Here is a 25,675-nt window from a genome sequence, read left to right on the forward strand (position 1 = left end):
ACTTAGCGCTAACACATATATGAATAATACAGACATGGTCGGTCAGGTTGTTTTTTAAGGCATGTTTGCTTGTGGTCTAATGTGCCTGGTTTTGTAAATCAACAAGGAGAGGGATTACTGCATATTCACTTGAATATGATGCTTTACAGGCCTCTCATAAATGAATATACATCTTTCCCTTCAATGAGGGATTCTTTTTCTTATGTAACAGTCCGCCTGTTTATTCTGTGGTTGTTTAATTGGTAAATGGTAGAATGATCAGCGCTGGTTCACAGAGACTGTGGTGATGTAATGGCTTATTTTGTGTGATCTACTTCATGTCTTTTATGACCAAGAAAAAGCAAAAAATCCTTGAAGTAATCTGAATGAGAACAATCCTCCAATCTACCGTTCTTAATATTTAAAGGAACACATTATGACAATGGCACGCATGACCTTCCAGAAAGGTCAGATTGTGTGTCATTAATGATGTTTTCAGTAAAACGTATAGTATAAAAACATTGTATTCGTATCAGTTTCCAATTTTTTCCAAGTGATATGTTGTGTTTTTTGTCTTCTTTGTTGCCATGCTAGCTGTACTCTATATAAGGTAGAAGTAAAATAGTTGTAATTCTTTTTTTTTTTAAGGTTTTTATTTTTTGGGCTTTTTATGCCTTTGTGTAGATATGACAGTGGATAATCAGAAATCGGGGAGAGAGAGAAATTACATGCTGGAATGGAGCCACTGGTCGGATTTGAACCCGGGACCGCCCGTTTGGAGGACTACAGCCTCCGTACATGGGGTGCACGCCCTAACCCCATTCCTTTTTGTTAATTTAACCAACATTGACTATATTTCATGAGTCCATTCATACCAGTTATTAGCCATGGGCATCACAACCAGACAGTCAGGAGGAGCTGAAGCTTTTCCCAGTATGCATCGGGCAAGTAGGCAGGATCCTTAGAGAATGTATCCAAGCATACACAAGTCAGACAAACACAGCAACACAAAACATTCACAGACAGCAAACAAGGCAAACCAGAAACATTCAGATACAAGACCAGAGGGAAATAATACTTTCTACTAGATGTGGTTTTATTCAACTCACAGTACATTCTACAGATGCACACGTGTTACATCACCTTAATACAACAGAGTCCTGTAATACCTCCTCTTAAAAATGATGAATTGGTCCTAAAAATATAAAGGAACAAATTTAAAGTCACCAAAACTGTACATTATTAAAAATTCACGTAACACCACGTTTGGTTTTCATGTCGTCTTTTTTTTTCTTCTTTTTTTTGAAAAAACGTCTGTCCCTTAACGTGTACTGAGGAACATGAATGTTGATTTCCTATCAACGGATCAGAGTTCAGTGTAAGAAACGTGTTTAAATAAAACCCAGACTGTGGAGTCGTCCCGTGGCCTTCAGAGCACATCAACCATGCTCCGCAACATCGTATGCTGGCCCTCGAAAAGCACAAAAAAAAACAATAAAAAGGAATGTGAGACTGAAAACCAGGGAGGAATGCAACGTCTTAATCATTATCAGAGCATCTTTGCAACGTTAGTCTTTAAAAGTGGGAGGATTTCAGATTTGCACATAACTACCTTCGCGATGTTTCTCCTGCCTTGACAAGCGAAGAACAAACCAAAGTCAAAGCGTCATTTTCATCACATCACAATTAAAGTATCGAAGCTGAAAACACTGTCTTGTCTTACGTAAGAGACGCGATTTAAAACTGGTGTGTACAGTCTGGTATCGGATCAGGTGTCACTCTGCCGTTTATTCAACAAGAGAGGACAGTAAAATGCGGGCCTATCAGAGCAGACTATCTGAGCCAAACTTCAAATCCTCCTGTTTCAGAAACCAGTGTCTTTCACACAGCAGCAGAAGGTGTGTGTGTGTGTGTGTGTGTGTGTTTGTGAAATCATGTGTATGTTGGTGAAGAGTGTGAGTGCACGACTTTAAGTGGAGGTTATACAACGTCTACTTGTGACAGTCCAAGAAGAGATTCCTTAAGTTTAACTGGCCTTTCATAAATGGTCAAGACATTTCTATAAGGTCATCTGTACACATCCACTACAAGCTATTGCTATTAAATAATCCCAGCTATTGTAATCTGTATATATATTTATATATAGAATATATAATAAAAATATATTGAGCAAAAAAGTTACTTCTATGCATAAGACCACATTACATTACATTTCTATTGAACAGGTAAGAAATGGCCCGGGCTCTGTGAGGAGTTTTGATCCATTTAGTTGTCGAGTGGTGCCGAGCAGGTCCAGTGTGCAGTGGTGAGGCTGCCATAGTGTGTGATCAGTCCCCGACCTTCAACGTGAGTCTGAAAGCCAAAGCACTCGGGGCCCGAGACGGTGTCATCAACCCGCAAAGGGGAGGGGGGGGGGGGACCTGACCGAAGGCCTCGCAACGACATGGAGCGTGTGAAGGGACGTGACAGCCAGGAGAACTCAAAGAAGAAATGAGGTGTTGAAGAGAAGATGAGACGACATGTAAAGGAAGGAAGATAAAGTGTGCCGTGTACATGCAGTCACTCTCCGTGATTGGGAAATGAGTACAAGAAGTTCAAGCCAGTTCAGTTGTGGGCCTGGAAAATAAGAGGCCCGTAGAGGGGACAATAACAGACAAATAGCCAAAATCTATACATATACACCTATACATGAGAGAATACACATAGCTGGAAGAACCTCCAGAGAGTCTTTGCAGTGATGGAGAGAGTGTTTGACTGGTACGCTGAAAGCACCAACAGTATACAGCCCCACCATGAGGGGAAACGCTGCAGGCTCCTATTTGTCTTTATTCGAGTAGAACTCCGCCCAGCGGCTCTCAAAGAAGCGCCTCATGGCGTGTCCGGCTATCCCCACCTCTGACGTGTCCTCGTTGAACATCTCGCAGTTGTTGAAGATGAGGTGAGCGTCTGCCGCAAACTCCTCACAGCTGCAGTACCTGAGACAAAGAGAGAGAGAGAGAGAGAGACGAGAAGGAGATTTAACAATGTGTAATTTATGTTGTTTTCTCAGCCTCTTTTTCGCTCTTCCTGTTTCTAAGAAAGCCACTTCTTCATGTTGTCGTCAGTATAAGGAGAGGGCTGACAGGGGAAGACTGGAGAAGATTTACTTTGATATAGGCTGTATGGCTTTCTGATTTAAACATGGAGGTTTATATTTCAAATACAAACAAGTTGGTCAAAGATAATTACTTTGAGTGAGAGATTCCACCTCTACATGTGACTGTGTATTTTGTATGAAAAAAAAAAAAAGAGGATGAATTAAGTAGTGATGAAATGTGTCGGATTATCTGCTCTTACCCGCCCTGCAGCAGTCGTTCTCTCATGGTGAGGAAGTCCATGGGGTTCTTGATGATGCGACGGTAGCCTGGCACCAGTCGGGGGTTGACAGGTTCAAGGAATGGCCAGGCATCTGCATGAGACTCCATCTCCATTAGAATGATCCTGCAGGGAGACGAAATACAATCACTACCAAAGATCCATCACAGCAACAGGTTCAGAAGAAAAAAAAAACTTGATTTAAGAAAAGGAAAAGATAAGTCTGTATGTCAACAACTCGACAGTGATGGAGGCGTGACTCACTCGCAGAAGGTGAGGTCAGGCTGGTTGCGTGTTGTCATGCGGCGACGTTTAGTGCCGCCTCCTTCTCCAGAGGAACGAGAAGATGAGGAGGGCGCCGCTGGCTCCTTGTACCGTGTTGCCATGCCGCCACCGCCGCCGCCACTGCGCCGCGATGTTGTCGTCATCTCCTCTTCAGAGCTGTCATCTTCGTATCTCCTCTTTTTCACCCTGGTCCTCTTTTTGGACGAGCGCGGGGAATCACATTCGTCCTGTGAGACAGCAAATGAGAAAGCGTGATTTTGCCGATGCGAAACGAGTGCCAAAGTTCAAGTTACTTGGAGGAAAAATGGAAGCACAATATTCTTAAGAGTAAACTTAAAAAAAAAAAAAAAACAAGTAATTTATTCTGAAAGTTTTGCTCAGAATCACAGAACTGGTTTTGACCTTGGCAACGCAGGTAGGACAAAACCAGTCTCCCTCTGGCACCTGGGTGATTTTGGGCTTGAGGCAGTACATGTGGCAGCCACGATCACACCCATCACACAACAATAGGCAATCGTCATTGTCTCCCTTCCTGCAGACCTGGCAGTTCTAAAAAAAAAAAAAAAAAAATAGCGATCACGTAGAAGAAGTCTTAATGGTCGGAATCGCAACTAATTTAATTGTGTTACTTGGTGCGCTGAAGGATTAGTGGGAAAGACTCTTACCACTTTAGTCACAGATCTCTCCCAGGCGATGGCCTTCTCCAGCTGAACTAAACACAGACAGAGCTGTGGAGCACTGCGACAGCGATCCAGAGCCTGTCGCCACGTTCGTAGTCGAGACGTTATCTCACTTTCCAGACTGGGAGGTAAGAGCATTAAGACAGTAATGTTGGAAACCCTTTTTGTCTTTTTAGTTCAGGCAAGAAGTACAGTTAACTTTATAACAGTGTGATGACATCATAATACAACCTCAAAAAAAAAAAAAAAACAATTTTGAAAGACAATAATGGAGACAAAAGAAAGTCAATAAATAAAATAATAAAATACATACAATCCCCCTGCATCATTCTGTCATTTCAATTAAACTACTAATGAACTCGTTTATTTTACTGCACAAGAAACATCATTAGAAAGGTTAGAAGTCTTACAGACTGCCCCCTTAACCCTAAAGAACGTCTGTCATTCTAACCTGATGACATCCATGGTCAGCTCTTCTCCCGGAGTCGGGGTGAGAGGAGCGAGTCGCATCACCTCAGCGGGGTTCCACAGCGGCTCCTTCAGGTAGCGTCTCTCAATGTTTCGCTCCAGATTAGCCAACCGCAGCATGGCCAAGTCCAGTGGGTGTGTGGCGATACGCGGCAGGCCCGACCACTCCTTCTTGGTCCGCACGGTCCAGTCGTCCTGCGGGTCGGCGTCGTGCTCGTAGTACTGGAGGTCGTCCCGGGTGGAGTCCGGATCTGGGATCGTGTAGGGCTTGAGGAGAGAAAGGGAGTGAGTAAGCATCAGCGAGGGAGACGGATATACGGATGTTTAGCGTAACTTCCTGTATCAAAGACGGAACAATCATTTTATAGAAGTGATTAAAATGATACCTGAAATTCTGCCATCGGCGTCTCTCCATTAGGTTCTGCTTCATTTACTGCACCCTGAGGAAGAGCCTTAAAAAAAACAAAGAAACAATGATGATTATTATTCACTAATAACTACAATTATTTTAGCTAACTTTCATATTGGCAAGGATGAGATTAAAATACACACAAACCCAGGGACATGACCATGTAGGCAGATTAATACTTCAATATTTGATAGTAGGATGGAAATTTCATTCAACTATTCTTCAGGATGTCTTTATTTGATACTTTGACAGTTGAATGAGGGAAATTCTGCCTTAAGGAGGAGACCAAACTTTTTGGTAATTATTATCTACATGTTAGAACTGATTTTAAATTTTGCTACCTACAATTCCCAATATTATCTCTGCAGCTCTTACCTCTTTAATATCTACTTATGTATCTTCTTATTGTGTTTGAAAAAGTCACACTTTATTTCATGTTGTTGTTTTTTTAAAGCAGTGTGAGTTGTAGTAGTTTGAAATATTAAAAGGTGAGGGGATTTCTCACCTTGAGGTGTAGGTCAGCTGCTATGACCCTCTGCTCCAGATCCTCCACCCACTGGAGGGTGCTGATGTCAGTCTCCAATGTCTTCTCCTGCACTTGCCAGGGCTGCTGCAGAGCCTCCATCAGCACATCCTTCTCCTCAACCTTCAACTCAAACATCGGGTCTAGCCGGAAATGACGCAAACATTTGTTAAGGAAATGAAGTAAAAAGGGAAAACGTGTAAAAGAGAATTCTGGATGATGTCGAGTCAAAACATTTATTGGAAAGAGTTCAGTTGTTGGGTGGCAAATCCAACCACGCAAGTACGATAAAGGAATAACCAACAACACTCACCGTTGATAGTTTTAGTGCATATCTCAGTCAAACTCTCCATGTGTTTGGCCAAATGCTTATGGAGCACCTTCTCCCTGATGCCCCTCGGGTGAAGCGCCTGTAAGGTGCTGTACAGTTCGGCTGGATCCTTGATCCACCACCAGCCCCGCACCATAGCTGGAAAAGAAACACATGTGACACAGCTAATTAATAATAATTTATTAATAAAATAAAAAAAAAGAGAACACTGGCTCTGCGTGTTTATCACTCAAAACATGATACAAATCATTTTACAAGCAGGTACTACATACATGCTGGGATGGGTTTGACCACCAGCTGAGTGAAGTACTGCTGCTCCAGCTCCTGAAACACGGCATTTGGAGGTCGACCTCTGCGTTTCGCTGCCGCTCCTCTCGGCCCTCTGCGAGCGGGACTACTGCCCCTGCTGCCTCTCCTCCGCCTGCGACCTGGCTTGCCGGGTGTGGCTGGGGCAGGCTTGGCAGGAGGAATGGCTGCTGGAAGAAACTGAGGGGGTATGGGTGGTTGGGCAGAAATAAGACCAGCTGGGGAAAGGGGTGTAGGGGGGATGTCCTGCGGTGTTGCTGGTGTCACAGGGTCAGCAGAGGCCAGGCCAGGTAGAAGTTGGTCCGGCTGAGGGGAAGCAAGACGTTGTTTATTAATACATCATAAGAAAGACTTTTTTTATAGCATGATTTAATGTAATTGTGGTAAGATTATTATTTCAAACCTGCGATAGTGGATCAGCAAGTGAAGGCAGAGGACTTGGGATCTGAGGGAGGAGTTTTGGGGGGGATCTGGGTGGGTTTGGTATCTGGTGCTCGGTCAGAGAGTTATCATCACATGGTTGTTTGGGGAGCAGGTTGAACCAGTGCCCCTGTTTCTCTGCCATCTCCTTCACACTCTCCTCCGGCCGGTTACCCTCTGGAGCGTCACCTGCTGCTGAGCATGTGCCGTTGGTCACCGCTTCCTGTGATTGGCTGAGCCAGCTCTGGTAGGCAGCTTGCGTGAGCTCATGTGTTCCGCTGTTCGGTGATCCAGGTCCTTCTTCCCCTCCAGACCGGGCGCTACTTCGACGCCTGCGGCGGATCTTTGCCGTGCGGAGGTGAAGCTCTACTTCTGGTTTGATCTTTCGGGGGCGTCCTCGTCCTCGTGGTCTGCTCATGAGGGAGGCAGTGCCAGGGAGGGGGTCCTCCTCTGGGGAGAAGGTCTCGGCCTTGGTGGAGGTAGTGGAGGAAGGCAGAGTCGGAGGGGGAGTGGTAGGCATGGTGGTCTCCTCAACTTTGGGCTCCTTTTTGAGGAAGGTGACGGGAACTTCGGCTATAAGAACATCTCCTGAAGCTACGAGATCAAATTTGAGAGTTTAGATAAAACATACAAGGAACAAATTTGTTGAATATCAAAATGGGAGAAATAACATTTCCTTTGAATATATAAACAGAGACTCACTCAGCAGCTCCTCTGGCCCCTCGACCAGAACTCCACCAAGGTGAGGTAGAGCCAAGTATCTGCGTCGGTACCGGTCCTGGCCCAGCAACACAGCCCGCATGGAATGAGACGACTGTAGCAGCTTTTTACGGAAAAACGCTTGGCGCTGTGGAGAAAAAAAAGAAAAGAAAAAAAAGAGGGATATTTAATACAAAAAGAATACAAAATGTAAAACGATGTAACTAGAGCAGCAGCGGACTCACCTTGGTTAGCTTATCTATCTGCCTTTCAAGTTCTGGAATGCTTGCATTAGTAGGGCTCTCACTCTGAAACACAAGAGATACAAATTCAATGTTGGAACCATTTCTAAACCTGAACAAAAGAAAAAATAAAAATAAAAAAAGCACAGGAGGCAACACATACATCACTGAGTTTTGGCTCTTCTTTGCGTGACCTGCGGCTGCCTCTCTCCATGACCAGGCCGCTCTCCTCCAGGCTGAGGTTCTCCTCCTCGGCCACTCTAGCACTGCGCCTCCTCTCCTCAAAACACAGCTCTTCTTCTGAGCGTCCTGTGCGACGTGCTAGGGCTACCTTCAGTCTGCAAGAGGGAAAATTAATCAGTGCGTGCCTTTAATTACCAGTAAAGATTATCTGTGATATTTTCTGTATTTGAAGAGTGAAAAGATCATCTTACTTGCGCAGTTTCCCCTCAATTATCCACTTGTTCTTCCTGTAAGTTGCCATGTTTTCCAACGTGTTGTCAATGTCTCTGAAATTCAACATTTACACATTAGTACCGAAAGTCATGAGGTAGGAACAAACATGTAGGGTAAAGAGAAGCCTACAGAATAAATAACAAGTTATTGTTCTCACCCCGTCACAATGTTGCTACTGTTGAGCTCTTCCACCAGGAAACCCAGGATGGCTGCCTTGGTGTCAGGCGGCAGGGCGTGAAATGTTTTGGTCCGCAGCGTGTTGCAAACCTCGGTATTGAAACCGTGCGCTTCAAGGAAGATCCGCAGAACTTCTGAGATGGTACTGCGGGTCAGCTCCAACTCAACCAGCTTGTCCCCGAGGATCTTCACCGACTGAAGGATGAGACGAGAGAAAAAGTAGATTAGGAAGTCTGTTTTGGTTTATCAGGGATTTCACTAGCAGAGATCTTTTGCTCCAACTGTATAACACACCTGATAATATGATGGCAGGCCTGGATCGTGGAGAGCAGCCTCCACCAGCTTTATCAGCAGGTCCTGGACCTCTACTTGGCTGTCCCCCAGGCCTAAGAGCCCCTCCTGCAGCGTAGCCAGGCTGGGGATGTCGTTGGGTACATTGAGACCAATCACTTTTCCATAGCCATGGAGGAACTCAACCACAGTCAAGCAGTGTGCAAAAGATGTGCCAGATAGAACCACACCAGGGATATGGGACAGCTCTGGAAGAGGCTGATTGAGAAAAATGTAAAAAGTCATTAATACTTTAAAATATCACACTGCTAATAAAGCAGGTTTCATTAAAAAAAGAAAACTCACTTTGTGGTCTGTGAGACACATGTCCTCTGTTGGCTTCTTCAGCTCCTCTGCGATCAGCTGCTGCCTCCTCCTCTCCTCCAGGCGTCTCTGGGCCTGCGCTCTCCTCTCTGCTGCCCTCTTGGCTGCCTGAGCGGCCTGAGCTGCAGCCTCTGCCTCTGCCTGAGCTTTAGCCAGAGCCTTGGCTTTACTGCGGGCACCCAGCACCCTCTTACCCTGGGCTATCCTCTCCTCATCAGTCTGCTGTACTGGTGGAGGAGCCTCGACTTTCACTGACCTCCTGCGGCCGGGCTTTTTGGGCTCTGCAGGTGCTGGCTGTGTGACCTGTGGCGCTGTCGGGTCAGTCGGTTCAGCCTTCAGCTCGACGTGCTTGGCATTTTGTTCAAGCTGAACCCACAAAAGGAAAGAAAGAACAGATTGAGTTGAGGACAAGGTGCAGCTGAGAGGGACACTTCTGATACGCTTTCTGTGTCGAGTGTATTCTCTACCTTTGCTCTCCTTTTTTCAAGCTTCATCTTCTTAATCTTTGCATCATCCCTTCTCTTCATTCTTGCCTAAATAAAAATACAAGAACAAATTCAGGATTAGAGGTCAAAAGCATCACAGTTAGATCATAAACCTCTGAACGTAACGATACACACCTTTTTCTTCATCTTCTTTTTGATTTTTGCAAGTTTCTCCTTTTCCTCCTCTGTGAGAGCTTCTGCAAAGGGGAACAAACAAAAAAAAGATTACACTACAAGCTATAGACACATCCTTATACATACACGCTACCTAATGCAGTCTGCATCCACTCACCCTTTGCCTCAAGCCGATTCAAAAGCTTGGCATCGACTTTGCTGAGGAGGTCCACCATCTTAGGTTTGGGAGGTCGACCCGGGCGGCGGGGCGGCCCTGCCTTCAGTCCACGAGCTCTGCGAGGTTTCTCTTTGTCAGGGTTTGGAGGACGACCTCTCCGGCCGGTGATGGCCATGATCATGGAGGGAACCTCCTCGTTGGCCAAAAGGGTCCACTTCATACCCTGTTACATGTACAAGAGATTGATTAGTCCCTTAAATGTATTCTTCACAGCTCTTAACCCATCATTTTAACAGTTAGGTAGTTATTGTTGGTGAATGGCTTCGTAAACAGACCTCAGGAGTTTCTCGTTCTTCATAAAAATCACCAACAGGCATGCGTGGGCTGAAGCTGAAGTGTTCCCTGCTCACCACGCTGTCTGTGTGCCTCTTCAAGTACTGCGTGAAGACATCAGGAGAACCGAGAGAGGACATCATGGTCAGTGTTTTGACATCAACAACACATCAGCAGATGTATTTGCCTTGACATACAGGGATTTTAATAAACTGATGACTGAAGGTTTTGCTCGATAGCCAGGTAAACTTACCTTGATTATTTCTGGGAACTGCTTCATCCTCCTTCCACAGGGCGTGTAATACCAGGTCTCACCCTTCATGCGGTTCTCCATTTTCTTCACACGAATCTCCCTCTTCCAACTGCAGTTAAGAGAGTTCATTGTTACATGACTGTTTTCTTTGACAGAGCAGCAAAGAGTGGTTGTTCCAAAAAACACTTTTTTTTACACAAAAAGAGTGAGGCATCTGTAAATATATTTAGAAGTTATTAAAATCTGCTTTTTTTTTTGGGGGGGGGGGGGGGGTGTGCCTTTAATAGGACAGTGGATAGAGCAGGAAACAGGGGACAGCAACACTGACAGCATACCAAAGGCCTACAATGGAAACTTTAAAGCTACTTTTAAAAATATCCAGTGACAGTTAAGGATCACCAATTCTCTTTTTTTTGAGTAAAACTGGGGTTGAAAATTATCACATAAAGGGTTTCACAGTTTATATATCAGATTTATTTATTTATAGAGGAAGAATCAGATTCTGAACAGAACTCTGTGCAGGAAATACACTTCAGATTTGGGTTTGCAGAAGTATTTTGCTGAAGGTCTTGAATCATTATTCAATGGTGATTTAAAGTAAACACGTTTTAGCACAGGAAGGCTTCTTTTTGAACAAATTGTTCAATAATATGATGAATACATTCCATGAGGAAACGTACCCGTGCTGCATTGGGAACTGAACCTGCTCCTCAGTCGCGACCCTCCGTCCTCTAGATTCACCTGTTAGATCAAAAGCGCACAACCATTATAAGAGTTAAACTGTTAAACTGTTAAAAAGTTACAATAAAGTGTCATTATAATGACGTGCAACGCCCTCACAAACCCCTTCGTTACCTGCAGTGGAGCTGTCGTCATCATTTTCGTCTGCGCCATCTGCAGTTTTTTCTTTGTCCTTTTTGGGTGTTTTTACGAGGTTTCCTTCCTTGTCTTGTTTCTTGGCCCTTTTCCCCTTCTTGGGTTTCTCCACTGATGTGTCGATAGCTGAAGAGTTTGCCAGCACAGCATCAATCGTGTCCGTGACGGTATCGAACTCTTCCGTGGATGGCCCGGCCTCTCCGCATCCATCTGATGTTTCTTTGACGTCGCCTTTGACAGACTTCTTCCTCTTTCTGCCCCTTCCTGTCCCCTCCGCTTTCTTTACTCCCTCCTCATCAGCCTTCACCACTCTAGGGGTTCGGCCCCTGGGCTTCCGCTGGGTCCCCTCTGGAGCTTAGAATAAAAGAGAAAAACACCAAGATGGTATATAAGTATACGGGAAACAATATATATTTTATTTATGTATGACACACAGGAATATAAATACAAGGCACATAAAGAAACTAGAGAAGCAGGTGTGCAGGTGTGGGAGAAACCTGTAAATGGCTTATAAATAAAAACACACCTTTAGACAGATTCAAAGGTAATGAGAAAACCAACTAAGTTATGACTTCACACAGAAAGTGCAGAAACTAACTTTTAACAAGCAGAGGAGAAGGAACAAGCAAAGAGTTTTCTCAGCCTGTTTTTGTTTAAAGTTTATGACAGAGGGAGATTCATTAAAGTCACATACTCATTCCAAGAGACAACTCCCTGATATTTGGTTGAGAATTAATGATGGGAGGTTTAATACACAGGGAGATGGAGATTCTTTTAGCTTATCTAGTTGGATAATTTTTTTTTTTTTTTACAACCTCTTAAAACTGTGTTGAAGTAGTTCAGTACCTGGGCTTTTCGTCCACAACGCTTTTGGAGTACGAGGTTTGCGTGTTTTCCCTGGGGTTTTCAGCTGTCCTGCAGCAGCCGACACAGTCTGATCAGTCACTGGTTGGAGCGGGTGGACAGCGGGGCCCTCTGCTGGCGTACTGAAGGCGATGAAGTTCTCGTCTCTCATCTTGAAACTCGGCGGAGTCGTGCTCTCATCTAGTGTGGTCTTTTGGCTAACGCGTCCAACGGAGTCGGGTGTATCATGTCCTCTGGGTTCCCACTCGGCTTCTGTGCCTGAGATGAAACAACAATGTAGAGTTTTGTGAGCAAAACAAGAAACATGGGATGATTACATAGAAACAATGAATAATACATAAAGCTACACATTAAGCCAGCACCATAGGAGAAAATAACATTGTCTGATTGAGAAAGCATTGCTGGTTAATATTAAATGATGGTTCTTATTTATTGTAACACATTTAGCATGTAATTTATTTTTTGCTGAGGCTTATATCACGATAAAGATTCATTTATTGTGCAGCTTGATAACATATTTACACTCCTATTTTAAGACTACGTCGCACCATGTGACACAAATTTGAAGAAGAATACCTGGCTGAGATGACAAAAGTGAGCGTGAGTTGGACACATCACTGAAGTCCAAAGAGGGATCCTCCATCTGAGAGCTGTCGTTGAGAGACGACTGCAGCATGGAGTCACCGGGGATTTGGAAGCTGTCCTTGGTCTCTCCTGCCTCAGATGTTTCTCCTTCCCTGGTGGAGTCCAACGTGTCATCTCTAGAGACGTCTGCGGAGGAGCAGCTGTCTCTAGTGGTGTCGAGCGCAGTAGACTGTTCTTCTTCTGCATGGGAAGTGTTGTCAAACTGAGAAGTGTCCTGTCTGGAGGGGAAGCTGTTGTCAAAGAGAGCGGAGTCATCCACGCACAAGCTATCATCTTCTTCATGCGAGGCCTCCTCGAAGACAGAGCTGACATGAATTTGAGAGGGGGTGTCAAACTGGGAAGAGTTATCAAAACTGTCCTCAGTCAGTTCCAACCTTGTCATGTGGAGGTGGGAGGACTGTCTGAGAGGCATCTGCTCCTCATCCACTTTGCAGGTGACCATGCTTTTCATATGCTGCTTTTCAGATTCTCTCCTTTCACTGCTGGGCTTCTGATCATCCGCTTCTACTCTCTGTGACATGCTTTTTGTGCCAGAATCAAGCTGAGGGAAGTTTTCCTCTTGTTTCCCATTTCTCTTATTGTCACTGTGATCACGGTGCTCTGGCTGGGGAGACTTAAGAAGATGAGGAGCGGTGGTGTCAGAAGAATGCTGCGCAATGCCAGAACTTCGGACTGCCCCTGAAAGCGCAGAAACCAAGGCAGGAGGGCCAGACGCGGGTGCAGTCCTGGAGGCTTGAGTGGTTAGAAGAGGTAGGGTGGACAGAGGTCGGACTGTGGGACTTTCCTGGGCTGAGGGGAGGTTCACGGTGGCAGGTGGTAACGATGCTGCAGAGGCAGTTGGAAGACCAGAGTCAGCAGCTGGTGGAGTGTCTGTCTGACGCTTGGGTGTGGATGCTGAAGGAGCTTTTGACACAGTAATGGGAGATGCAGATGTAGATAAACAGGAGCCAGGTGATGTTGCGGTTAGAGGTCCTGATGATACTGAAGGCTTCTCGCCTACTGAGGATGTGGACAATAATTTGGGGGGTCCATGCTTTTCAAGTTGACCTCCATATTTGTCTGGAAAGCAAGGTGTCAGCAGAGGTGGCTTGGACCCTTGAACCATCCGTTTAAGAGATGAGATAGGTGCAGACACTGAGTAAGAAGACGTGGGCACCAGAGCGGGAGGGGAGACCGTTTTGGGAGGTCCTGATGCTACAGGAGGCAATGAGGACGTGCTCTGATGATCGCCAGACTCTGAGACAGAAGAACCCGATGCCGGTTTAGACACAACATCAGCTGAAGCAGGAGGTGTCGACAACTTTGGAGCCGATGCAGGCAAGGAGGAGGAAGAGGACCCTGTTGACAGATGATTGGATCCAGCAGGAGACGAGTCGGTTGCAGCAGAAGTGGGAGGCCTGGGGCACTGCATCATTAAAGGAGGTGTTGTGATTTGTGCCGGGGCAGCTTCGACATCAGGGGGTGACACTGGGGGCACAGGTGGAGATGTGGAAGAATCAAAGTAAGCAGGAGCGGCAGAGACTCGAGGAGGTGTTGAGGCCCGGGCTGTAGACGTTGACACTGCTGCAGGAGGTGTAGATGCAGAGAGCTGGGAGGACACGGACTTAGGGGGTGTTTTCACGGCTGTCTCTCTGACAGACATCTCTGGTCGCGGCGCTGCTGGCTGCTCAGAAGGCTGACGATAATCACTTGTAGGTCCCATGGGGTGGGGTAGGTAACTATCACCTTTGGGCAGCCTTTGGGAAATAGATGCTCTTTCTGTGCCGTTATAATTTGTGTCTACCTCCTTGACGGCTTCTCTTGTATGCCCTGTAAGAGAACAGAATCCATACAACAGTCAGTAAAAAAAAATAAGAAAATGTCTGTTGAATCCACAGTAGGGGGTAGTTTTAGTTAAAGTTTGTTTTAAAATAAAATGATCATTTAGAATAACAACATATTTCATACACTGACATGTCCAGAAGGTATAAGCTATTCCTGACATAACACCTCACTAAGTTTTTACACATTTTAATAGTCAAACAGGGCCACCTGCTGGTTGACTCTGGGCGCTATCGCAACGCTGAACACTCATGTATCATAAGTAACTTGCGAGGCATCGTTTGCCGCTTTTTCCCTGCGAAATGTTTAAACACTAGGCTGATCAGCAACTGCGGTATTAGTATGTTCAAGAGGGAGAAAACCAAAGTACAGTATGAGCAGAGCTCAACTGGTGACATTAAAGGAGGAAGTGAAAAGTAGGAGAGAAGTGTTAAATTAATGAGGAAATCACACATAAAATGAAAACTTCAGTGTCAAAACCAGGAACCAAACACAAATCGAATAGTTATTACTTTTTATGGAAAACAATTAAAGGAAAAAAAATGAGTCAAAAAGTTGCACAAACACGGAGAGTAAAATGGTCACCTTGAACGACAGTAGAGACTCCTAGATTGCCAGCATGGGGGCTCCGCTCCCTGCTGTGGCCCTTGGGGGATCCACTCTCTTGCGCTGTTGATGGTGATATCACTGGTGCCGAGGACATCCCGACGGGGAGGGGGCTGCCAGTGCCTCCCCTGCCTAAACTGTGGTGCTGTGGGCTGCCACGTGGAGGAGTAAAATTCTGTGCAGCAGGGGGAATCATCTGAGCCTGGCTTTGGGGCTGAGACTGCTGGGGTGGTTGTTGCGGGGAAGATGGCAGGGAAGGGTGCTGGGGTTGATGCTGGTAGTATGGCATCCCATTAGGCAACATGCCATAGTGCTGTGGTTGCTGGTGCTGCTGGTGGTGTTGGTGTGGGAGTCGATGGGAGTGGAGGTGCTGCTGTGACGGAGGCTGTAAGGACTGCTGCTGGTGATGTTGTGACGGTGTAATTCCAGGATGTGCCTGACTCTGGTAGCTCCCGTACATACTGTGGGAATTATAGCTCATCTGCTGGGGGCTAGGGTTGCTCCTGTTCCAGTACTGACTCCCAGTTAGAGGCATGTTCGGTGGGCCTGCCACAGGGGGCTGGTGGGAGGCTTCAACACCCCCATTCAGTTGGTACTGTCCACGTCCCTGGAAGTGGTGCTGTGACTGAGGCTGCACCATCCCAGGAGCGGACTGCTTCTGGTGCATCCCGTGCCCAGGAGGTGTGCCCATGGCTGGACCGTACTGAGGGTGCCCTCCCCACAAGTAGTCGTAGCCCATGCTGCCCTGGTGGTGGTTGCTCATGTGTGGGTAAGGAGCAGTCGGGGGGTTGGAACCAGGCACACCAGACCCGAGAACAGTAGTAACGCCATTCACATTCATTTCGCCATTCATATCTGTTAAACACAAGAACATTGGCCCGACTTATAAAATAAAAGTTGAATATTGTGACGGTTGACTAAAGCAAAAAAAAGTTAAATGGAAAAAGTATAGCACACACAGAGTACATTTTGAAGTTAATAAATTAACTTTTTTTTTTAATTTGTAATAAAATACTTACTCTTCCCCTGCTGAGGAAAACTCATGGAGGACCCGTTAGTATAAAGAGAATCCCCTGAAGAGAGTTTCAGTCCTGAGTTAGCTGAGGAGTGGGTGCCATAGTTGAAATGATTATTTGACTCCATCTAAAAAAAAAAAAAAAATAACAAACATGGAAAATAAACACCAGTGTTCCACTTCCTGCTAAATACATTCACCTTAAAGGAGCGGAGACGCCTGTACACGTGATGAATCAGCATTTAAATATATATATATGTTGTTTTTACGGCGCTACGCAATAAGACAAATTCATCAGTGCAACATATCTCCTTGATGATTTTGGCAACAGCATCTTGTGACAACACCATTTCCTTCAAACATCCGTCAAAATGTCGCAGCCAGCAGCCAGCCAGCCAGGCCTTGGTAATGCATAATCGGGATATTGCGTTAAAAGGCTCATCATTACCTCTGATGAGGGCGCTGCTAACTTGAAAGCACATCCTCCTCAATCTCAATCTACCATGAGAAATGTTTTGGCCCAGGCAAGCCCACACGGCCAAAACTAACAATGAACGGGGGGGGATTAGCGAACATATTTCTACCACCACTTCGTCGGGGGGGCCCCTTGAAGGAAGTGTTACTTAAAACATGTAACACCGTGCAAGCAGTTTCATCGCCTTGTTATACAGAAAAGTATCACCCTGTGAACACAGCGTTTCCTAATTCAACACAAGGCCATATTGCAAAAAAAGCAGAGGGCGCCGTGCTGGCTAAATCGCGCTAGCTTGCGGTTTTGAATTGAAACATTTCACTTTTAAATCGGCTGTGTTTAACAACCGACGCGGTACACGTAAGATATCACACTCAACTTTAGTTTCTCCACGAAAACATCAAAGCAAATACTCCATAGTCCAATTCCAAGGTTATTTCGCTAAATCATCACAATAGAGCCTTTGCCAAAAAAAAAAAAAAAAAAGCACGCTAGGTAGATAGCTAGCTGTAGGTAGCATCCTTGACGTTACCCGGAGGAGGTAGGGTACACAAGCTGCGACGTTAGCCGATAGCACAGGTAGCAGGTACCGCAACCACGCCGCTGCTGTGGGTCCATTGGTGCTTGTTATCAGCAGATAGGTCGGATGATGAAAATAAATTATGTAGCGGAGTGTTGACAGCGACTGGAGTAAACACAGCCGGACTCACTTTGTTAACAGATGGAGGCGTGCTCCCCCCTTTTGTTCACGGGGCTAGCAGCTAGCAGCCCAGATGAAGTTACATTGTTTACGCTGCACAGCACACAGACACATTTTTTTTTTTTTGTAGCAGAGCATCATCTGCCCACACCACCATCATCAAAAGTTTCGTTGATAATTCAAGATAAAAAAAATTAAAAAAAAAAAGGGTCCCAACCTTTCAGTCCTTGGATTATCGAAGAGGTGGAGGCTTCCTAAACCTTCATCTAAAAGCAAATATGTGGGTGAGGATGGCACACAGGTAAATAATAAACAACTATTCCCTAAACCTTTGGGTATTAAATTAGCAAACATGGCTGGTGTGGTCCAGTGCAGCCATGATCACAGAACAGAGCGAGTAGTAGCTGTGTCAATATTCCGACGACAACAACAAACACATCCGGTCACAGTCCTTCAGGGAACTTCACAAGAAAAGAGCTTATCATAGTAATCATAATAAATAATAATAATAATAATAATAATAATAATAATAATAACATTATTATTAAGAAGATGAAAAAGAAGAAAAGGAGGAATACGATGCGCTATTAAACCATTATAACATGATAATAATTATCATCATCATATATTAGTGTTTGTTTTTACTAAAATAATTACAAAGAACAAAATGTTCTTAACAGAAGTCCCTTTATGTTACGATATCTTACTTTAGTCTACTAGTTTTAGTTACATCGTTAAACCATTTGCTGAACTGAAGACTATTTTGATGACCGATTAATCGGTTTGAGTATTTTGTTTTCAAAGATAAAGATAAAGATAAACTTTATTGATCCCCCATGTGGGAATTTTTTGTATTACAGCAGCTCAAGAAAACAGGAAAACGGGATAAAAAATTATTAAAAAATAAAAATAAAAATAAAACGTGATGTACATCAGTTAAGTATCAGTTCAAGTAGGAAAATCGGAACTTTCAGTTTCAGATTATGATGTAGACACTTTGTAGTTTCTTTACTCCACATTCATATTTAGGTTGAGGTTAAAGGTTGTACACATATAAAATATTTATGGATCACTTGTTGATGTTATATCGAGCTGCGGATCTCACTAGATAGACAGTTTTCACAATTTTATTGACTTTATTACACAGAGAAAGCCAGAAAAGTTTGGACAATGAATAACATGCAAGCAGGGGCCTTACGCGGTACTTATCACTTATAAATATTTTTTATGCATTCTGTTTAATTAATTAATACTTTTTTTTTAATTAATTACAAGGTGGAGTAAAATGAATTATCAGAAATAAAGTAAAGTAGTTGTAGCCTATTCATTAGCATGCAGTAATACTCATGTAATTAGTACTTCATCCCGTATCTGAGTACTTGTAATTGTGAGTTTAGAGCTTTATAAAATCAAGTTGGAGTCTTTACCTTTTAAGAATTAGATGGTATTTTAAGGGGAACCTGACAAGGTTAGATAGTGGCTAAGGGAAGCAAAATAAATGAAAGCAAACTAGCATATATTCAGTTCGTTTGTATGGGTTACAGGGACAAGACTCACATTCACGGTTGTATTTTAACCTCTATGATTTTAACGTGCTTATTAATGACGACAGGAAATTCATGTAGCATATTTCAGGCAACTTCACAGAAGTGAAATGGAGGAAATCAGGCCTAAAGAGGAAGTATGCTAATTTTCGGGGCCGAGGATCCTGGAGGCTTCTGGGTCCTAGCGCCGAAATATGCAGCAGTTTTCAAGAATTACAACTTAAAAGAAAAAATGAATCTTTTAACAACAAATAACAAGGTAAACGTTTTCTTGAGTACTGGCGTCCTAAGAAGGTAAATATTATTTTAAAAACGATTTCATTACAAACACGTTATATTATATAATTACTTAAGAGTAAAATCCATCCTAAAAAAAGGGTTCATATTTAATAGTCAATGCAGCATGACTGTACACTGCTTTATATTTAAAAAACGTAACGATTCTTCATACAAGTTTAGTTTTAGTTCATTCAAAACGTCACACACATACAATTAAGTTAAGTTACATTAACGCTGCATGTTTGAAACACATTAACCAAGGTGATTTCGTATTCCGTTCAAATGAATCCCTTTTCCAAATTCAGGCCTAAATCCAAATAATCATAACCCTCCCATTTCAAAACAAAGGCACATGTTTGTACATGAGAGGTTAATAAAATAAATCATGAAAAATGCATTTAAAATGATTCTTGAACAGTTTATTAGAAAGATGTAGACAATAAAAAAGAACTTTCACTGTAATTCAACGCCGTTTGTCTCCCCTTACATTTTTATTGACAGTGCAAATATAATTTGGTCATTACACGTCGCCTAACGTCCCAAATCTCCCTCACCACGTAGAGGGAGGATCATTCTAGATGAATGAACAAAAAGGAAAGAACCTGGAGAAAAGCAACAAACCACATGATGCTGAGGTCCAACCAAGCTTCAAGCCTCAATGTAAGACGCGAGACATTTCACCTTGTTTCTGCAGGAGGGTATGGAGAGAAGAGCTGTTTAAAATGTGAAATGTATGGAACTCACTCAGATTACAAATGAGGCTCATAACCCAGAAGATGCAAATATTTCTGCAGTAATCTCAGAATTGTCCAATTAAACCAAAATTAAAAAAAAAAAAAAAAAAAGAAGTGGAGGGAAACATGTAAGCTGGAAGGTTAAGCCACGACAAACAAAGACTGGCTTCCTGGAAAATCTAATTCACGGCACATGGAAAGCTTTAGAGGAATCCAATCAGTAAATACATCTAATTTTTTTTTTTAAGTACATCTATAGTTGTCCTTGTCAATCATGAACTCAAACTACACCGATCGACTTACCTAATACAGCATTGGGAATAGGGTGGGCCTAATCATTTGAAACCACAATCCATTAGAAAACAAATTCTCTCTTAACACGTATTGCTCATTTGAGGACTACTACACAGCTTTTTCCAACAAATAATGTGTGCTTACTTGTAATATTGAACAGTAAAACAAGATACCCAAGAAGGTGCAGTACAGCAAATGGAAGTGGAGATAGCTGCTCTGTACAATACCATGCATATCAACCTTCAGTGGACAGGTCGGCCAAGAGTTTGGAGCTGAGGCTATGGATTTAAATATGGCTACAGACTCATATGTACAGTTTGTTTGTCACTGCCTTCGTTTTCAAGATATACATTTGTTGAGATTCCTCTTGCCCTGCGTTCCTCCATTTTCTCTCCAGAGTCTTACAGTCTTCTATTCCAAATCAGGCATTTCTGGAGGAGAAGTGGAGCAGAAATAAAGTCAAACATTAAGTTACAACGGATGAATTTAAAACAAAAAAAAAAGTAGAACCATCATGTAGAGTAAAGGCTCATGAAAACTTACTCTCATCATCGCTATCCGCGGACTCCTCCTATAGGGATAAAGGAGGAGATAAGGTTTGAAATGTTACTTTTAATAAAATACTCAACCGGAGTTCACTTAAGAAAGAAGACAGCTTTAATCTACTGCACTGGTACAAACGTATGTTAGCGCTCATGAAAAGAAGTGAAAGAAGAAAATATATGTTTACATCTTCTGCACCGTCCAGATCAGGTAGGTCATCATCACCGCCCATGTTGTGCATCATCTGTAACATGAACATAAAATAATTAATGCCACATCATTTACTTTATTTGAAATGCTTCAACAAGAAAAACAAGGGATTGAAGAACAAGGGATACAGTTACGAGTAGGATTTTCCTGAAAACAAAGTAAACATCTGTCTCAATCCTCACTGATGATTGTGTTCAATCAAATGGCTTCATTATTATCTGCAGAGACTCTGTCCTGTCTGTGTTTTCTGATTTTTGTTTTGCTCCTTCAGGATGTTATTTGGCATCAAGCTTTTAGCACTGATGCATCAGCCTGAAAGTATGAATGAGGACCGCCATCAAACAATTAACTAAACAGTTTAATTTTTTTTATTAACCTCCTTTTGTTATTCCCACTCGAGCACAGGAGACCACAGCTCCTCTCCCTGTGGCTGCAGAGGGAGGAGAGGCCACCTCGCAATGGTGTGTTTGCAAACAGCAACAGACAAATCCCATTCATTACACCTGTAAGTTTGGTCCATAGGTCAATCACATTTGTCAAGCTGGCACACAGAATGATGCAATTACAGGTGAAGAAAGACACCGAACGTGTCCCAAGATTTGGCAGCCAAATTGCGAAACAATATACGGTAGTTATATGTTCTTGCAGCCCTTAATATATTTATAACTGGTCATTTTTAGGGGTGCACCAATCTCCCGTTTTGTCTAATAATAGCAATACCCTAACTCCGGGTCATAACCGATTTTCAATTCCCTTCTTTTCACACGTTTTGTCAGATACTTTTGTGTTTTCAGACAGCGACAGTGCAGTGGAATAGAAACGACATGCAGCTGTTCCTGTTTGTTCCCATTGACACAAAGGCATGCCCTTATTAGATCAGTTTAATAATCTGTACCTTTTAAGTAATTAGATTTGCACCAATTTAAACCAAGTACCGGTGAGTCAAATTCAGCGGTTACATCGAGAATGATGAAAAACATCAAATTCTGACAGAAGTGATTAAAACACTTTTTAGACAGAAATCTTTATGTTCAACAATATTTCTGTTTCTTTATTACCTACTTTATCTAAAGATCCTTTTTGTCAGTTTGGATATGTAGGGCCGGTTTATGATTTTGACCAAGTTTTTTTCTTTTATTTGAATAAAGTTTTTGCCCGTATTTCTTAATAAATTCAAAGACTAATACGTCAGCAAATAATAATTCTTTCAAATCAATACGGCATAAAGCTCACATCTGAGAATTGATCGAATTGGCCCATCTCCTCCTCTGAGTCATCCTCCCAGTCTCTCCAGTTGTTGAAGTCAACGCTGAGCCAACTCAGCTGTAAAAAAATCCAAAAGCTCTATGTTATTGTTATGAAAACAATGTTGACATTTTAATGAAGCTTGTATTGTTATGATAGAAAACTGCCCTTTCTATTTATTGACCGTGTTTGTGTCAAACCAACCTTTGCCTTTTCTTTCGTTAGCCTCGGCCATGCTTTCCCTGGCTGTGCTTTTCGTAAATAGCACAACACTGAGCGATCTGTGCGTTTGTGTTTGGATTCCTTTGGAAAGATTTAAAGAAAACAGAAATTAAGTTGATTTAAGACTGAATTCAAAAAATGTTTCAAAGCAATAATATTCCAAAGACATTTTTAGACCATAAGTTACTTACATTCTCATCAATTGCTTCAAAAAGGTCTATTTCATTCTCAATTTTGACGTTGTCAGTTCCCCCGATACAGCTGTAAAAGAAGAAAGAAAAAGGAATGAGAGTTGATTCAATTATGGCAAAATTAAAATAAAAAAAACATTACCAAATAGAAGAACCAGAATGAGGGACACATACCTGAAAACACACTTTGCTTTGTCAAAATTGATTTTAAGATCTTTGCTGTCTGCTACACAGAACTCTATAAAAACAGAGTCCCTCCTATCGTACCACTTGGCAGTTGCTGGATGCCTGTGAACAAATGAACATCAAACATCAATACATGTTAACAGCCTGTCACAAAACCAGAGGTGTAAATCATGTTCTAGCTCGATTGGGACACCTGTTGTAATTCAACCTGTCTAAAGTTCCTAACCTTCCTTAGTTGTGTTTTTTTTTTTTTTTTTTTTAAAGAGTGCAGCTTCTCATCAGGCACACAACTTGCATTAAAAATGTATAATACAGGTCAAAATGACTGGTGACAGACGGAGAAGTATTCAGGCACAACAGCCTGCTGCTAAACAGCCTTTGGATCTGGTTGCCACACTGCATCCAGTTACAAAGTAAGATCTTATATCAAACAGCTTCTAAAGTAAAACATTACGTGCATACACCCAAGTGTATTCCACAATGTGTCTCTAATGTGTTACGCATCATGTTTTTCTTTGTATTAGGAACATTGTTATCTATGTACATTGTACCTGCATACACTTTCATAACGCTAAAGTCACATTTGATTAAATCCCAGACTAATAGCCAAAGTTCACCATTACATGATTAGTAGTACTCAATTAAATAAGTGTTAATCATTTGTAGTGTGAATGCAGAGATCAGTCTGCTTTTATAGGGGTGAAACTACAAGACACATGACAGTGTTATTATTCCAAAAGACACATTGTTAACGTCTCTTCGTCTACAGAGATTTTTTAAAAGGAAACTGTCTTCACATTTAATCCATGAGGTCAAACTTTTGCATATATAAAATATATTGTTTTCTTTTTCCCCCCCCCCCCATCAATTCACTCCATTTTTAATAGATCAATGCCTGTTTCATTTAGCTGATAGAGGGTTAACATTCTCAGTCTTTCTATTGTATGTATGTGTCTAAGTGTGTGTGTATGAATACGTGTGTAGGTTACTGTATATGTGTTTATATTTAATTTTGTTTTAAAATTGTGTGATTTGTTTAGTTGATTTATTTGTCTCTTAAGAGGTGAGTTGTATAAGCCTGTTGGCTTTTTGACCTCTCCTGACACACCTTTTATGTTTTTGTTAATCCTATTTTGATGTATTCTTATATGTGTGCTAATAAATAAAATTAAACACACTGGAAACTAATAAACATTTTCATTGATCTGTGACTGATCCTCCTTCGTGATAAAATATTCACTATAAATGGACTTCCAGCAGAGATACAATAGTTACACCTGAATAATAAATAAATAAAATCTCAATGACTTACTCGGGTGATTGATAAGATTTGTTATGTGTATAAACACTATATTCATCTGGCCTGGTTATCAAAATCCTCTTAGGAATGATCAGACCAACCGAGGCAGTGGAAGGAAGCTACCCTTACAAACGTATCTAACAAGTTTGAGATTAAGCCACCAAATATATATTCATCATTCAAGATTGTATTACAACTACAGCTTCCAGTTTCTCGTAAGGAATCGGGTCTTGTGCCACAGTAGTAACACCAGGTAAGTCATAGCCCACCTAACATTGTGCTAGCTGGTCGAGCTAACACCCTTTACGTTAAGACACTACGTTGAAGCCATGCGGTGCGCCTGATTCATCCCGCAGGCTAAAGCAGCGGTGTTTACGGGTAAAGCCAGGACTCCCGGGTGTTCCACAATCACCTTAATGGCAGAGAGTGTTTTTCTCCACTCAGTTTGTGTGCTTCTAGCTAGACAGCGAGGTACCATTAGCTTTACAGTTCACTGAGGCGAGGCCAACCTCCCGCCTTTGAAAAAAGCATGTTGTCACACAGCTAACGTCGGCTAGCCTAGCAGGTGGTTCAATCCACACTTCGTCCTTTACGCCTTTAAATACATTTTTAAACAACTTACATGTCTCGATGTGAAGTAAGCTTCTTTTTCGCAGTTAAAGAAAGTCTTGAGTGCAGAATGGTTGTGCTCGCAAACACGGGGAATACTGGCCACAAACAACAAGCAATGCAATGCAAACGCCTCTAGCTCTGGACTCTAGATTAGTACGGATCTTCTTGCGTATCAAGCGACGTGAATGTCGTATGACGTACTTAGAGCGTACTAGACGTTTCTAGAGCTTTCATCCACAGCTGCGGGTGATGAGAAGGAGGCAGTGTGTAATCTGCTGTCGACCACACTTACTTACTGTACCACTCATTAGTATGAGCACTTCAAATACCCTCGTCCCTAATCACAGAAAAATACAGAATACAGCACAATGAGCTAATAGGTAGATGTGCTGGTTCATGCACAAAACTAATTAAAAAATACAATGATTATTACATAAAACAAAAATGGCAAAAAAATACGTTTTCATTACTACACAGTAATTACTAATAGATTATTGAAATCACAATGTTTTGCAGCAATGTGAATATAGTAATGATTGAAACTCTATCTAAAACGCCATACTTAAAAGCAAATTCATATTCATAGAATTACTTTATTGATCCCAAACTGGGAAATTGTGGCGTTACAGCAGCAGGTTATCCAACACACAATGAGTAAAAAACACAATGTTAGCAATCTAAACACAATATAATATTAACTACAAAGTAAATAAGTACTAAAAATATCAAAACTAAGAATGTGAATATATACAATTTAACTAAGCATTACTAGTCTTAAATAGGAAGATTAAATATGGAAGATTAAATGTAAATGTGCAAAAACAGAGTTGTAGATGGACAGTATTGACATAAGTTAAAGTGCATGGTTAGGGCTGCTGGATGATGGCAAAATAAAATCATAATCACGATTATTTAGATTCATATTGAGATCACTATTATTAAACTCGATTACACATTTGTTTTTTACCAA

General features: G+C 42.4%; 2 protein-coding genes across 2 annotated transcripts; both read right to left on the reverse strand.

Moving 5' to 3' along the window:
- Positions 1 to 1,054: 1,054 nt before the first annotated feature.
- baz2a (bromodomain adjacent to zinc finger domain, 2A) lies at positions 1,055 to 17,742 on the reverse strand. The gene is made up of 30 exons (XM_061057363.1): positions 17,563 to 17,742; positions 16,178 to 16,301; positions 15,138 to 16,013; positions 12,663 to 14,540; positions 12,069 to 12,344; positions 11,202 to 11,576; positions 11,027 to 11,087; positions 10,347 to 10,455; positions 10,096 to 10,197; positions 9,761 to 9,983; positions 9,604 to 9,665; positions 9,451 to 9,516; positions 8,966 to 9,349; positions 8,624 to 8,878; positions 8,310 to 8,524; positions 8,131 to 8,205; positions 7,860 to 8,034; positions 7,700 to 7,762; positions 7,458 to 7,602; positions 6,739 to 7,349; positions 6,302 to 6,641; positions 6,012 to 6,167; positions 5,681 to 5,841; positions 5,153 to 5,218; positions 4,750 to 5,033; positions 4,284 to 4,419; positions 4,021 to 4,167; positions 3,598 to 3,845; positions 3,316 to 3,459; positions 1,055 to 2,954 (listed from the first exon to the last, which is right to left on the reverse strand). Exons 2-30 carry the CDS (start codon positions 16,299 to 16,301, stop codon positions 2,795 to 2,797), a joined length of 7,917 nt encoding a protein of 2,638 aa, XP_060913346.1. The 5' UTR covers positions 17,563 to 17,742; the 3' UTR covers positions 1,055 to 2,794.
- A 1,830-nt stretch (positions 17,743 to 19,572) lies between these two features.
- ptges3b (prostaglandin E synthase 3b (cytosolic)) lies at positions 19,573 to 24,876 on the reverse strand. The gene is made up of 8 exons (XM_061057364.1): positions 24,716 to 24,876; positions 22,782 to 22,895; positions 22,608 to 22,677; positions 22,399 to 22,497; positions 22,183 to 22,272; positions 20,927 to 20,983; positions 20,740 to 20,767; positions 19,573 to 20,627 (listed from the first exon to the last, which is right to left on the reverse strand). Coding segments are annotated over exons 1-8 (480 nt in total). The 5' UTR covers positions 24,718 to 24,876; the 3' UTR covers positions 19,573 to 20,607.
- Positions 24,877 to 25,675: the final 799 nt, after the last annotated feature.

Source organism: Labrus mixtus, chromosome 15, assembly GCF_963584025.1.
Source record: "Labrus mixtus chromosome 15, fLabMix1.1, whole genome shotgun sequence".
NCBI classification, from domain to species: Eukaryota; Metazoa; Chordata; class Actinopteri; order Labriformes; family Labridae; genus Labrus; species Labrus mixtus.

Coding starts and splice junctions, on each gene's coding strand:
- baz2a (XM_061057363.1), bottom strand. CDS start 16,301: ATGGAGTCAAATAATCATTTCAACTATGGCACCCACTCCTCAGCTAAC. Junction 10,456..11,026: donor CAGTTCCCAATGCAGCACGG/GTACGTTTCCTC, acceptor TCTTAACTGCAG/TTGGAAGAGGGAGATTCGTG. Junction 5,219..5,680: donor CAGCTGACCTACACCTCAAG/GTGAGAAATCCC, acceptor GTTTTTTTTAAG/GCTCTTCCTCAGGGTGCAGT.
- ptges3b (XM_061057364.1), bottom strand. Junction 22,273..22,398: donor TAACGAAAGAAAAGGCAAAG/GTTGGTTTGACA, acceptor ATTTTTTTACAG/CTGAGTTGGCTCAGCGTTGA. Junction 20,628..20,739: donor CGCGGATAGCGATGATGAGA/GTAAGTTTTCAT, acceptor CTTCTCCTCCAG/AAATGCCTGATTTGGAATAG.